The sequence below is a fragment of the Pteropus medius genome, unplaced genomic scaffold (genome assembly GCF_902729225.1).
Source record: "Pteropus medius unplaced genomic scaffold, Ma_sr-lr_union100, whole genome shotgun sequence".
Lineage (NCBI taxonomy): Eukaryota > Metazoa > Chordata > Mammalia > Chiroptera > Pteropodidae > Pteropus > Pteropus medius.
The window spans coordinates 13,018,593-13,034,177 of record NW_024347791.1 but is presented as its reverse complement, the minus strand read 5'-3'; the positions used below and the strand labels follow the sequence as shown (position 1 = coordinate 13,034,177).

The 15,585-nt window shown below is 35.3% G+C and overlaps 1 protein-coding gene across 1 annotated transcript in view; it reads right to left on the bottom strand.

Moving 5' to 3' along the window:
- Window positions 1-501: 501 nt before the first annotated feature.
- LOC120615003 (serum paraoxonase/arylesterase 2) overlaps window positions 502-15,585 on the bottom strand; it is a 24,444-nt gene continuing 9,360 nt past the window's right edge. The window contains exons 3-9 of the mRNA XM_039878048.1: window positions 11,854-11,909; window positions 7,522-7,687; window positions 6,818-6,944; window positions 5,154-5,354; window positions 2,608-2,689; window positions 1,744-1,872; window positions 502-1,115 (exon numbers count right to left, since the gene is read on the bottom strand). Coding sequence (XP_039733982.1) covers window positions 957-1,115; window positions 1,744-1,872; window positions 2,608-2,689; window positions 5,154-5,354; window positions 6,818-6,944; window positions 7,522-7,687; window positions 11,854-11,909 — 920 coding nt within the window. The 3' untranslated portion in view covers window positions 502-956. The remainder of the gene's footprint in view (window positions 1,116-1,743; window positions 1,873-2,607; window positions 2,690-5,153; window positions 5,355-6,817; window positions 6,945-7,521; window positions 7,688-11,853; window positions 11,910-15,585) is intronic.

Below are 15,585 nucleotides of genomic sequence, written 5' to 3'. Positions count from 1 at the left end.
GTATGAGAAGTAAAGTGCTTTGATAAGGCACAGTAGAAAGAAACACATGAAAATCTCTCTCCAGGGCTTAAGATGATTTTAAACGAGGTATAGTGAGTGGAAAGAACTATCTTTTGTGAGTAAGGCACTGTTGGCCTTGAACCTAGCGTTACTAGGATTAACTATGTGGCCCTGGACTTCATCTCTCCTGATGAAGTTCATAGTTATGTTCAATGAGGAGGTGCCTTGATCTTCCAACTCTAACCTTTTATCTCTTCTTTATATACAAAGTGGGCTCCCATTAAGGAAGAGAGCTAATGGAACACTCCATACTCAGAATTTGAGTTGCCATATTTAATTGATTGTTTTATTTTATTCAAATAAAGAGCTCATTTATATCCAACTTTCAATGAGAGAAATTAACCATGTCATGACTGCCCGTCCCAAGGAAACCACACGTGGAAGCGGCCACATTTCTATCCCTCCTGAGGACATGCCTTGAGAATGAAACACAGACAAAACTTGAATTTTAGTTAGTCTTTAATATAACTCCAACTTTTTAAATAGTAAACAAAGATGTAAGTAAAACACATCCAAACATGTCATCTATCAGTAGTTCTGAGTAGTCACAGTGGTCACTGTTGGAGCTGAGGTCAAGCATATTTTAAGGAGATATGGTCTACCCTGTTTCAGTAGGATTTATACTCTGGCAGTTGGAAGAAAGAGGTAAGGCTTATTTTGTGCAAAGTGTATTCTTCTCTCTTCTTTACTTAGCATTTAAAAAAATGGTTCATTTTCTTTTTATGTCGAAAGTGCCGTAAGAACTAATGGGACTGTTCCTCACTGAAGTAAAATTAACTATACGAGTCTCATACATTTCTGGGTCAACTTTGCTGGTTAAATTCCCTCAGAATTAGTGATGCATAGAAAATCAATTGTTAAGAGAAGTTAGCACACTTGCATACCAAAAGCACAATTTAGAACTGACAATACAGGGCTCTGTGGTACATAGTGCCTATGAGCAGTTTCCTATCATATACTGAGGCCACAGAACTTCCCTGGAGAACAGATCCGTTGTTGGCGTAAACTGTAGTCACTGTAGGCTTCTCTGACAGAATATTCTGGATGCGGAGAACCTATCAGAGATACAAAGGATTAATATGGAACCACCATACATCTGTGTGACTCAACCACCAATATCCCTGTCTTCCACAATGACACAATGATTAAGAGGACATGCTGCTGAAAAATAGCAGTTACCAATTTTTTTAATGTTTAAATTAAAGTATTTTCTTAAACCTTCAAAGGAAGTACTTTCTTCAACCATCTAGTTATTTCATGCCAACACAGGATTTAGGGCTATTATAGTAATTGAGTGCTAATATAAGTACTTCCACACTAATGTGCCTACCTTCACACTACTTCTAGCATGAACAAAAGTAATGTCATGTGGTGAGCTGACAATAAGCCAGGTATTTAAAAAATTGCCAGTATACCACATAGGGAGGGCACATGTCTTTGTAAAAATGCCTTTGACTAGTTGCCACCATAATTTAATACATCAAAAGATTACCTTTCTAAAAGTATTTGAACAATGCGAAATTTTGCCAATTATTGGCTTAAAGCAATTGTAAAACCACTACATTAGTTTATTGTATTACTGGTTTGAAAGAACGAAACAAATCATTCCCTATGACGGTTTATTGTATTACTAGTCCAAAAAGACTTGAATAATTAAGGCTGAAAAACTAAAAGTATAAAAACCTCTGATGAAGGAGGATTGTTTGGGTCATAAATGAAGAGCTTCTGGCCATTAGGGTGACAGCCTACCAAGATGTCCCCCGAGGAAGGATCAATAGATAAATTATCCACCAGTGTATCCAATTTGAGTACCTTCCAAATGAAAAAATGTCAGTACCTAAATGGCATGAGAAACTTGATTAAATAATTTAGGGCTAACCTTCTCTGCCTCTACGTATGGGGAGGGGAATTACAAACATCTCCCTGCTCCCGCCCCTTTAATACCAATATTGCTTAAAATAAATTTAATAAACTGGTTCACAGTCACTTTTTATCTCTCTCAAAACTAAGAAAGTTAGGGTGATAATCAATCTCTCTAAAAAATGAATTACTTTTCCCTTAAAAGATGCACAATGATCAGTTAGCTCAAAGAACTCATTCAAAGCAAAATGGGAAAGTCTTAATCTAAAATATGTATTGTCAAACAGGAAGAAAATAATAATGGTGTGGAACCCAATTCCCACCTTTATTTATTATTGAAAGAATTGACAATGTGCATAAATCTTCATTTCAGGATTCATCTTAGTCTTTTCAATTGTCAAAATTCTTACTGGAATTCATCAGGTGCCATCGGTACTGCAGAGAATGGGATCTAAATCTGAGACAAATATCACTCCCAACCCACTGCTGCATCTAATCACAGCCAGTTCTCATGCTTGCCAGCAATAGGAGACTTGGCCAGTTATAAGATGCGAATATTTAAAAACCCAGAATAGCAATATTGGCAACCCTATTCTTTTCTAAGTGAGGAATTGCTATATTATAGTATAACTATGTGATTTCAAAGCATAATAATGTCTACTTTATATGTAAAAAGAAATATTTTACCTTCAGTTGAGTTAAATTCATATTAGGATGCTTTTCCAAAACATGAATTTCATGAGCCAATACATCAGCAACATAGATGTACCTTTGCAGAAAGGATCACTGGTTAGAGCTCCATGACAATGTAAAGCTTCATTAACACAGTATGCAAGAATAAGTCTTTATAACCTACCAAGAAGTTAATCAGTGATGTGCCCTCAAGGAATGCTTGATAAAGGTCAATTTGTTTTTAAAAAGTAAGCTTTCAAAATCAATTCAGTGTTGCTACAACAATCATGGAATTGTTAAATTATTTTTCAAAAGGCTTGTAAGGAAAAATAATATAGGACAAAATTTTGAATATAAAGTCTGTGATATCTGCTACTGAATGGACAATAAACACATGTTTGGTACAGAAAAAAGTTTTTATATTCTACAATATAATTTGACATTTCTGGGTATTATTTACATGTTACAGTACAGAACACATTTTACTAGAATATTTATTAATCTCATTAATATTTAGTAAAATATTTATTAACATACAGAGAATTTGAAAAGTAAGAGCTAAGTATCTATTCAGAACAATCTGTCTGCATCTAAGAAAGGTGAATTAATGGACTACTTTATGGTAATTTTACTCATTGAATTGACTGCTTCACGGCAACTGTTCTATTGAGCAATTATCATGTGTAAAGCCATGAACTCAATATTGTGACAGATACAAACATGAAGAAGACACAGCCTTTTCCCTGAAAAGTTTATAGTGCGGTAGAATCAGACTGGTTTGTACACATTCAACAAATAATGCAGCATGATTGGTACCATAAGAACTATTTCAGGTCTAAAGGCTAAAGAAATATCTAACTCTTAAGAAGACAGAAGGGTTCACAAAGGAAGGGGCATCTGCAGTGATATGGAACTGGAGACTGGATCTGAGAATATGACCTCTTAGGCAGAAGAAAACAAGTGAGCAAAGGCACAGGGGCAAGAATGAGAGGGGCACGTTTGCAAAATAATATGTTCTTTGTCTAAAGCACGGAAAGTATGGAAATGGTAGAAAAGGGAGGTTGTTGTTAGCCTATTAAAGAAAGTCCAATTTTAGCCTGCCTTGATTTAATAAGCAATTGGGTTTCACTGAATATTTAGAATAACAAAGAGGCATAATAACAAGTGATCAGTTCCATTCAACAATTACCCAGCATTTGCTCTGCACCTGGCAGTGCTCAGCAAGAAGAGTCAAAGATGAAGCAGACACAGCTCCCTCTTTTGGAGGCTCTGAAAGGCCAGTGGAATATACAAAGACGAAATTGGCAACAGCAGCAAAAAATGGAAGCAAACTGAAAACAAGTTGGAAGGAAGTGTAATATTCTAGCCAGAGAGGATGAGAAACTAAACCAGACAGTTATGAATGGAGAGGAAAGGCGGCGAGAGTGAAGGATTGACGCACAGGTAGAACCAACGCGACATGCTCACAGGTTGGATAGGAATAATGAAAGAGAAGGAGTTCAAGCTGAAACCTGCTTTATTATTATTATTATTATTTTAGCTTGAATGATTGGAAAGTTTGATTCTCAGAAAGATTAGAGCTGGGAAGAAAAATAAGTTTGGCCAGAGAGGTTAGATTGGGTCAGTTATAAACAATTTAAATTAGATGATTACACATTCATTTTCTGTAATCAAGAAGAAAGAAGAAACTGTGTCACGAAAATAAAGACATTTAGTTGTCAAGGAATGACAAATTTATTTCATGTTATATTTGTACTAGTATAAACTGTTCAGTGTGCTAAGGCAGTAAAAGAGAAAGTTAATAGAGAATTTAACATCTTTTCTATAGGCTGTGGTTGGATATATAAAAATAGTGAGTAATTTTGGAGGGCAATTTGGCAATATCTATTAAAGTTAACATTTAAAGGAGTCATTCTTTGAGCAAACAGGTCTATTTTGAGGGTCTGTTCAACAGAAACACTTGTACAAATGTGCAAATTAACACCACATTTAGCCAGCGTCCAGCTGGCGTGTGAACCCAGGCCTGTACGACTCTAAAATCTGAAGATTTAACCATTGTATTACCATGCTACCCTCAGGAGTTTTTTCTCAAAAAAATATTTAGATAAATTTCAGGGGTAAATGAGAAATACGAAATGGTTTTTACATAGAAAAAAATAAATTACATATTCATCAACAGAGAATTGGTTAAATTAGTTTAGAATCATCCTTAGAATAATATGCAGCCAATAAAACAAGATATATTTATTTAAAAGAAAACACCTTCCTGATATTTTGAATGTATACATAAGTATGATCCCATTTTATTAAAAATTACATTTATAAAATTAAATTCTACAATGATATTGTATGTAAACATGTTTATATATTAATATATAGTACATATAATTACATATTATATATAAAGATTTTATGTATATTTAATAACATATCACTTATATATAAATATTACATATATCACAGACCAAAAATATTAAGTAAGCTATTTCCACAATGAAAAAAGCATTTGGCCCATGACCATGACTGAAAAGAAATGAAGCTACTTTTATAAGGGATCATACTTTTTATCAGGTGAAATGTTGATTCCATTTGCTGAATCAAATCCTTCTGCTACCACTTTAACTTCATCTGGACTGTAGTAAACAACATTTGTCCAGTGTAAGTTCAAGTATGTTTCCAAATACTTCAAGAAAGGATCAGAGAAATAGTGGTCATTGGTGGCATAGAAATGTGCAGGTCCAACAGCTATTATATCATTTGCACTGAAAGAGAAAAATAACATGAGAGAAAAAATAAAAAGCCAGTTGGTCTCCATGTTAAAGATTAGGTATCCAGAAGGTTTACACAATACATGCTTTAAATTTTTGGTAAGAAGTTTCCCAGGAAAAGCTCAGCTAAAATCCCATGGCTATCAGTATATACAATCTACTATAATATCATCTGACAAAGAACCATTTTGTATAGTGCCAGGTAATTTGAAGACAGGTCAAGTAAGGCAAGATTATTATTTAAAAAAAGAAACTTGGTGCCAAAGTATATTTTTTGTCAGCAAGAAATGTAGGGTTTAACCACAACATGTAGGGACACAGCTATCTATAGTATAGAGCTGGACAGAGCATCCTTGGCTGGCAAGCTAGTTGGCCAATAACATTTGCCAACTAGCCAAAAGCATTTGCCTAAGCTTCCATTTACTCAGTTGCCAGATTTTCCTGAGTTTCTCTGCTTGGTTATTAGTCAGACTAAGGTTGACTGTTCAGTTTCTACCTGATTCACAAAGTCAACCAGCCAAGAATGAACAGGCACTCAGTAACACTTGCAGAGACAGATAATGAAATTGCCATAGTACGATGCTTCAGGTGAGAGATTTATATGCTAAAAACAATTACATTTTAAAACCAGTTAGGCAAGGGTGTTATTAAATTTAAATTCCAATTACCCAATGCAAAAATTTCTGAAAGCACTACTTTCTCCTTTGTTAAATAAAAAACAGAGCTACAGGGTAGGTGGGTCCCTTCTTTCCAAAAGAGTTCCATCATGCAGAGGCTGCCTGGGTGGTATTTACATTCCTATTTATTATAAAGTGCATTTCTGGAAGAATGATTAGAAGTTACATGCTTCCCTAGATAGGAAAGTAGAAATTAAAAATATTCATCAAGTTCAAACTTTAAAGAAGCAGTAGACTAATGCAAGCTGAGTCGGGGAGGTACACACGATTCTCATTTAACCACATTATCAACCAGCTCTGCATTCTTGAAGTGGTAGCGACACACTTCCAATTTGAATCCCTCCAATCTGCAGGGCCATTAGCTCACAGATATCACTAACCCTGTGAAAGCACTTTGCATTAGTCCTGTGCAAAACATACAAACTCCATGTAAAGCAGGCTACTCTTCCTTGGCAGGTAAGGTATCATTGTTAGTTGGGTGATGCGTCATCTGAGATGGAGGGTGACAGCAGGAAAAATGGTGAGGTTTGTCTTTTACTCCCAGATGGCCCTGAAGAGCAGCTCCCCTGTAGTCCAGCGTTTCATCATTTCTCAAGGGAGTCCGCAGAGAACACGAATTATTTAATGAGGGACACTGACTTTCCCTGCTTTACAAAACTAAAATACACACACACACACGCAAATATGTGTGTTAACTCTCCTAAAAGGTGAAGGGACCACCATGGGGAAAATCTGAAAATGCTAGCGATAAAAAGGAGAGTAAACAAAAGGACTAAGTACCTTGGAAGAAGTTCATGCTTGATTGTTTTTAGATGCAAAAGAGAATTTTCTTCTTCTTCGAATTTAAAAATTTCCACTGTATTCTTGAATTCTGGGTGGTTTACAACAAAGAGATAAACTGTGTCATCTAAAAAATTGAAAGAACAGAGTTAATTTACAAGACATAACCATAGGACCTCTGGGCAGACTGACATTTAAATACCATGGGCAAGGAAAGGTTGAATGTCTAAGCTGTTAGACGACCTAACGGATCATCCTTCTTCCCTGTCTTTCTCATCACTGTTTGTCTGGTGTTATTTCTAATCATTGGTCCCCTGACCTTTAAAAAAGAATGTTTCCCACTCCACATACAGAATTCATGAATAATATGTTTATAGTTTAATTCAGAAATATAGCTCTTTTTTTAATGCAATGGTCATAGGTCTATGAAAAGGTTATGAAAGCTAAATGTTCTTTCAAGTGTTAACTATTAGAAATTGCAAAGGGAGCATAACTTACTGTTAGCTGAACAGGCAAATGATCAACTTATTTGTATGAAGAATACAGAAATAATTCATGAGTTAATTGTTCTTCTCCTAGGATAGGTATGATCTGAATCTATTTTCTTCTTCGAATTTAAAAATTTCCACTGTATTCAGAAATATAGCTCAGGCACTTAAAAACCATTATTATAAGTTTCTTAATGTTGGCTCATCAGCTCTTACCGCTGTCTATGAAAGTGCTGATACCATGTGGATTAAATGAAGCTAAATTAAACCCACGGCTGATTCTTAATTCCAATGCCCTCGGGTTTTCATCTTTTAGATCCATCATTAGTATTCCGCCAGGATTATCCGGTGCAAAACTGTGGAGTCCTGGATATTTTAGACCCTTGTCAAAACAGAGGAAAAAGTTAAAAATAAAAGCTTAAGTATTCTTATGGACTAAAGTGGGAACTATAAATAAATGACAAATAAAGACTATGGTTAAAAGTGGTGGCATAAAGCTACAAACACAATGAGAGCGGAGAGGAGACAATAGAAAAATTAATAATTGGGAGCTGAAAAGCTGAAAGACGAATAATAAATGCTTTTTCTGAGTTGAGGCAAAAGACTAGTGGTGTCTCTTCAGAGGGTAACTAGAAAGTTGGTGGACTCGGAGATACCAAGTAGAGTTGAGGGCAGGGACAAGTGAAAGTTTATAACGGACTGTTGACCCTCAAGCCTACAGCCTGTACTTTGCTTCTACAAAGCCAGAAGTCTTGGTGAATGGAGTCAGTCAAGACTCCTCTCCTTGTCTCACACCCCATATCCGGATAATCCATCTGCAAATCCTGTTGACTTTACCTCAAAAATATATCCCTTCATAAGGATGTGAACATCTTTCACCACTTCCTTCCTGACTGCCCTGGTCCAAATCATCACCACGATGATGGCAATAGCCTCCTAACTGGCCTTTCTGCCTCTGTCCTTAACTCCCTACAGAAATCCAGTCTCGTATGAGTATCCAAATTTTGTCAGATGATCAAAACTCTGATCAAAACTCCTATCTCACTCAGATTAAAAGTAAAAATTCCTGTGATAGTCTAAAGGCCCTATATGTTCTGCCCTGCTCACCCTCCTTCACCGCTCCCACTCTGAAAACTCCATCTCCGTGCCCTTATCTCCTATTTCTCTCATCCTCACTCGTGCTGCTTTGACTATAGTGGCTTCTTAGATGTCAGTCAAACAAACCAAGCACATTCCACTTTGGGGCTGTTATACACACTTTTCCCTCTGCCTAGGAGTGCTTTCTCCCCAGAGATTTGGGTTCCTTCCCTCAATTTCTTTAAATCTGTGCCAAATGTCACTTAGTGACATTTGTCATATATACATACTTATGCATATATTAATGGCAGCCTGACTCCACCCTCACCACAGCTGTCACTCTCCACTCCCAGGACCTGGATCAGTGAATGGCATATAGTCTGTCCTTTCCCCACTGATTCCAAATCTCACCTTTATCATGTACTAGATCCTTGTCTACATATTGGTCTGTTTGGGGACTCATGTCTAGTCTTGTGCCAATATGCCATTTTTTAATTACTACAGCTTTATTTATAAAATATGAGTTATAGATAGCTAGCTAGATATAGGTATGTATGTGTGAATATGTGTGTATCTATCTATCTATCTATATATATATTTATATAGATATATCTATCTATCTATCTATCTATCTATCTATCTATCTATCTATCTATCTATCTATATATCTCTCACAAGTCCCCATACCCATACTCATTGCTTTACCTTTATACAATAGTCTTAAATGTTTCTGCTCATTTATATTTCTGTGTAAATTTTGGAAATTAAGTTGATGTTCTCAATGGAATTTTTATTATTAATAATAATATTATTACTAGTACATTTTCTATTTGGTTTTTCCTAGTGCATGGGAAAGCCACTGAGTTTTATATGTACATATTGAATCCAACCATTGCACTGAATTCTCCTCGTAAGTCTAATAGCCTGTTAGTTCAAATGATCCCTTGGATTGTCTAAAAAACAGGTAATTGCACTGTCTGAAAATAATGGCAGTTTTTTCTTCTTTTCTACTTCATATTTCTCTTTCTCATTTTATGGATTATTAAGAACTCTAGTAGATTACTGATGGCTATAGTGTTCGGGGCATTTTCTTCCTTTTCTAAACATTAATGGGAAGGCAGCTGTTTCACCACTAAGAATGATGTTTGCTGTAGGTTTCTGGCAAGTTTCCTTCTATTTCTAGTTTTCTTGGAGCTTTTAATCAGGAATGAGTATTGAATTTTATTTAATGCTTTTTGGCACTCACTGAAATAATCTAGGACTTTCTCTTTTAAATCTTGCAAGTCATACTTTATGCAGATTTAATAGTACAAAAAGTCTCACTTTATGCACAGAGCTGGACACAACAGAAATTCTCTCCAATTAAAAAAAAAAAATCTATCAAATTACATAACATTAAGGATGGCAGGCCCAGTAAGTAGAATAAACTGGAATTATGCTATTGCTCATGGCGGTGCCACTTCAGTGGTTAATAATCTCTATTCTTTATCAATACCCCATAAATAATAGCATGGTTTCCATGCACAGATAGCCCTATCAGGGATGGTGATAACTATTCACGGTTATTTTAATTCTCCCTATCATTCAAATCAAACTGTTTTTTCTCTTTTTTTAAATTTTATTTTATTTTTACTTGCAGTAAAATACACATAACAAAATTTACCATCTTCGCCATTTTTAAGTGTATAGTTCAGTATTTCTATGTCATCCAATTCCTCATTAAGTGTGATGTTAGTTTTGAGGTGACTGTCAAAGTCATAACTATGGTACAGGATGGGTTGGATGGACTAAAATTATTGTAAGAAGAACAAACAACTGCCATGACGTAAGAGTTATTCATTTAGAAAGGAGAGTATTCTGGGCAATATTAGAGACAATACTGAGAAATTACAAAACAGCAGTAAAGTGGGATTGTTTTTAAATTTGACAAAAGAAAAGAAAGTCATATAACCAAGAAAGGATACATTAAAAAAAAAAAAACAGAAGAAATTCTGTAACATGCTAAAAATCACTTTGATGGTAATATGCCCCTCAGCTGAAATGGCTATACGTTTATGTGCTTGGAGACCTCCTCCTAATTCAGATTTATTCCGATAAGGAAAAAAATCTTAAAACAGGTGAGTTCTGGATTACACAAATCTCTGAGAACACCTCCTTTGAAAAAAATTAAAATGAAAATAAAAAAGCAACTGCCTTCAATTTTACTAAGGATTTTTGCGTATCTAGTTATGAATATTTTTGACTATTATTCCTAACGTTTTTTCCTCAGCCTATAGACATATACAAGCATGTGCTTCTAAGCAAACTCAGAGTCCTTCTAGAAATATAATTTTACTCATTCTGTGTAGGTAAATGAAACTTGTTTAAACTGTATTTTTAAAAATTTAATATAGATATTGGTGTTTCTGCCAAAGCCCACAGTATTTGTTTTTTACCTTGGTGGTAACAACCAGCTGCTCACAGTCTTTCATATAAAAACCATCAGGAGCCTGCAGAGTGATCTAACTCTCATTCTCATCTAAGCTGAGTTCTCTCACCTTTCTCATAAGTCTGACAACTATTTTATTAGTGTTGCGACTCTCTTCTAAAGCATCTCCAACTTTTTCAGATCCCTCCTGAGTCTCAGAGCTTGAAAGTAATGGATGCTGAGAGGAAACAGGATAATTACAGGCAGCCTTCAAAGTTCGATACTTCTTCCTCAAGAAAAATCAAACCCATGAAGACACTGAGGACCCTCACCTTGGCCCAAGCCAGGGAAGGAGGGTGGTCAGAACTTCCTCATTAGCCCATTTACAGTTTTCCAATTACAGTGGATATTGGTGTAGGCCGGCATCACGCAAGTTAGTCAACTTCAAAGTTTTTCTAATGTAAGCCTAGAAAGGTTATTATTTTCCAGTTTATAAGAATTAAGGCACAAGTGAAGGGTATAAATAAACTCAGCTGATGACTTTCCACTTACGATAGGCTATTCAGAGGGGAAAGAAAGAAAGAAAAAGCATTGGCCTTGTCTGGGAAAGTATTGGTATATTGTTTGAAAACAAATAATGGCAAGAATATTAGCTCAAAATTGAATATCTAATGGAAAAAAAGGTAGATGTTGTATTTAAAATAGTATAATGTAGAAGCAAATAGTATAATAGATGTTGTATTTAAAATAGTATAATGTAGAAGCAAATATTCACGATAATGCTCAAAATATCTTTTTCAATAACAAACTTTTAAAACACAGATTGCATCAGAATATTTTAGTACCATGCAGTGGGGTCATAAAAAGCAATAAATCAATTGGCAAAAACTTTTTCATCTCTACATTTATCTAAGTTTGAAGAAATTTTCTAAGGTCCTGTTTGACCTGTCTTTTTTCAGAAAACATTTTTGAAAGTGAAAAATTTTAAAAGTTACTGCTCTGCAGGCCTTGTCAAATTCCCTTGTACCTCCTCCACTGAGGCTGGGAAAGGAAGAAGTACTCACCACACTAAAGAAAGCCAGACCATTGGGAAGTATGTCAATATCTTCAGAGCCAGCTTCTGCAAATTCAAGAAATAGATAAATGTCATGTTCAAATTTTATTTGTTAAATAGAGCATAACTAGGATTTTGTTTACTTTATCAGTGTCTGTATCTTTAGGAATGGTTCTGATTTTTTTCCAAGAAACTACTCTCTTCAATAAACGTCAGTCTAAATCCCTTCCTGCAGTGAACTTTTGACTTTAAATGTTAGATATTTTATGTTTACTCATATCAAAGTCAAGTAATCACCACATTTCCAGCAATAATACAGAAAAAGTTGACATCTGTACACTCTTATGATAAACATCCAGATGTCTGTACAAAAGTAATTGACACCAGGGGAATATTACTTTCAGAATGAAGGGCTCATAGTCAGTTAACCATGCAAATAGCCTTGTCCCTTTCTCTGCTCATTCAATCTGAAGCAAACACAGCCATCTCTCTCATTAACAGAGAAAAACACCTGGGATTACATAGTCCCTCTTTAAAAAACAATGACTGCTTGTTCTCATAAGCAAAGAAAGTTTTCTGTTTAATCTTTAAATTTAAGCTTTAAATTACAGGGCAAAAAACCTAGCAAAAGAAAATTAATGACAAAATACCGTGCACCTAAGCCAGTTGAAGCTTTTAACCCTTGTCTCTGAGGCAGGCTACTATTTCTATTGATTGTTTATTGATTGTCTGCAGTACCCTCTACACGGCACAGCAAATAATTAGACATAAGACCTTCCCAGGGGTCTCAATGTGTAAATTCTGCAGACAGATAATAAACCCAAACACAAGAAAGGAGGAATAAAAATGGCTTAGATTAAGCCAAATCATGACACATTCTTTGACTCTACCAAATTCAATCGTCCCCCTGCAAGACTTCTCCAAAGGATTTCGCCAAGATTATTTCTAGTTTGTCAAAAACAAACAGTATCTATACAGCCATTTTGGTTTTGATTCATGAGTTCGTATTTGGCTGGTTGCCTTCAGTGTTGCTGGCTCTACTGTAGTGGAGAAAAGTAAAAGAAAATAAAAATGCCAACAACTTCACTTTGTAAAGATGACCCATCTGCCTGAAAGGAGATATATATCAGCTTAAGCATGGTATAGTGGAAGAGCTTTTAACCTGGGGTCTGTGGATCCCTAAGGAACGAAAATGGGTTTCAAAGAGTCTATGAAACTTTTGAAATTCCATGCAATGTCTTCTGTATGTATATATGAGAAATTTTCTGTGAAAAGGGACCTGAACTTTCAGCGGATTCAAAAAAAGGGTCTGAGATACTATACCCCCAAAAGGATAAGAACCGCTAGACTCTAGTCCCGTAGCGGTTCTCAACTGGTAATGAGCAGGGACCAGGGGAACTCTACACCACACACACACACACACACACACACACACACCCACACACACCCACACACACACACACACACTCTAGCCCAAGTTTTACTTTCAGGATCCATTTAGTAGGAGCTCAATTAATTAAAATTTGTTGTTCCTGAAAAATTATTTCAGATAATTTAACTTCAATGTGTACATGCTTACACACATAGAAAAAAAGATATATAGGAAAAAATTAACAATGTTTCTTTAGATGGTAGGATTATGAGTGATTTTCATTTTCTTCTTTATATTTTTCTTTATTTAAAATGTTCCACAAATAGTATTGTTTTAATAATCAAAAAGAACAATATTTTTAAAAGATATTTTCATTTCAACTACATGGTAACTTCTTTCTGTTTAATCCTATTACCTAATACCAAGAAAAAAATAAATACATTTTATCTGTAGCTATCTTTAGACTATTTTCCAAGCCTAATCTCCCATCTTCATTTCTATGACCATTACTACAGTAGGCTTTTATCATCTTATATCACCTCTTTGTTGTGATAACTGCAAGGGGAGTCAATACTGGAGAAATTTTTTTCTCCAATAATAAAAATAGTAGTAGTAGTAGTTGTAGTGGTAGTAGTAGTAGTAGTTGTAGTGGTAGTAGTAGTAGTAGCAGCTACTAACACATATTGTTTACCAAGCACCTTGTAACTACTCCTTGTAACTACTTTATATTCATTATTTCAAATAACTTTCATAACCTTAGGAAGCAATGCCATTATCTCTTATTTTAGAGTAAAGAATATGGAGACTATGAAAGTTTAAGCCAATATTTCAAGGTCACGGCCTGGAAAGCTGGGACTTGAGTCCTTTTGTTCTGACTTAAAAGTGCATAGAAAAAAAATACAACCTAGCATCTAATGAATTTTCTGTCAGAACCATCCTCTGGTTCCTCTAAAGACACTTCACTCTGTAAATGCAACTGCAGTCAATTCCATATGTTGGCTTTCCCCGCAAAATGTTTGCTTCCATGCTTCTCGCCAAGATCTTCACTGATTCATATCCTGTACTTTCCTTCAGAACCTCTTTCAAAACCCCCTTTCTCTAGAAAGTCTTCTAGCTTAGCACATCTGATTTCAATCCCTTCTTATTCCTTTAGCAATGATCTATCTGGGTCAGAGATGGCCAACTGGTCCCCAGCCTCCATAGTCCCCTTCTTCCTTTTCGGCTACAGGCTCATGGCAACATAGCTACAGACATTTCCTACCCTTTCTTACTGGTAGATGTGGTCATTTGACTAAGTTTATGTTAATGGGATGTGACGGTACAGGATAGATACAACTACTAGGTAAAATAAAATGAAAATAATATTCATGTAAGTTTTCTTTCTACTCCTTCCTCCTGGGAGATGGCAACAACTGGAGTTCTCGTCCTGGACCAAGATGGAAGCAATATGTTGCAGAGAGTTGTGTTGCTGCCTCAGCTCTTTGTTCCAGAATGACCACCTAGAACACAAGCATCTAATCACTCTAGGCCATTTGCTTGTCTTTGGACTGTCATGTAAGAGGAAATAAACTTATCTCTTCTCTAAATTATTTACTATAATGTCATAACAGCAAATCAGTCTTTACCATACTTAATAGAGTATCCGATATGTAATGTAGCCTATTATTTTCTACTTTTTTTTGTTCGCTAGTCAGGTATGTGTGTTAATCACTCTGGGAGATGATACTATATAGGGAAGAGAACTGCAAAAGTTACTTAACTTCTCCAAGCCTTGGGTCCTTATCTCTTATAAAAAGAAAAAAGAAAAAAGAAAAAAGATACCTGTCTCACAGCAGTGGGTTTTTTTTCTTCCTACTCATAGATTGTAAAGTACTTCATTACAAGGGCTTCAAACTTTAATGGTGTTTTTTAAAATCTCCCAAGCAGCAGTTATTATAAAGATCTTGATTGCCAAGTATATAAAGTTGTTAATAAACTCAAAAGAGACAACACATTCAAAACTTTTAGTTCAGGACTCTGAATGCCAGCATTTTCAAAGACATTTAGAAAATGTTTTAAACTTTTAAGTCTCAAATAAAGCTAACTAGCTCTTGTCATTATAATTTTTATTATTTAGATATTGAAATTATTCCAAATCTTGGGTGCGTAAAAGTTTAGTTTTTGTCTATAAAATAGACTGAGAAGAAACACGAAAATGGAATAAATAGTGAACTTACTTTCTGTCCCACAGAAGGTACATATCCTGTATGATATGTGGTAGATGATTATTATCATTAAAACAGAAATACATAAGACGATATGATATGCATAAAGCACCCAAGAGTTGCAAAGAGTTCGTTTTCAGTCGTGGTAAATGTGGCATTGCAGTGT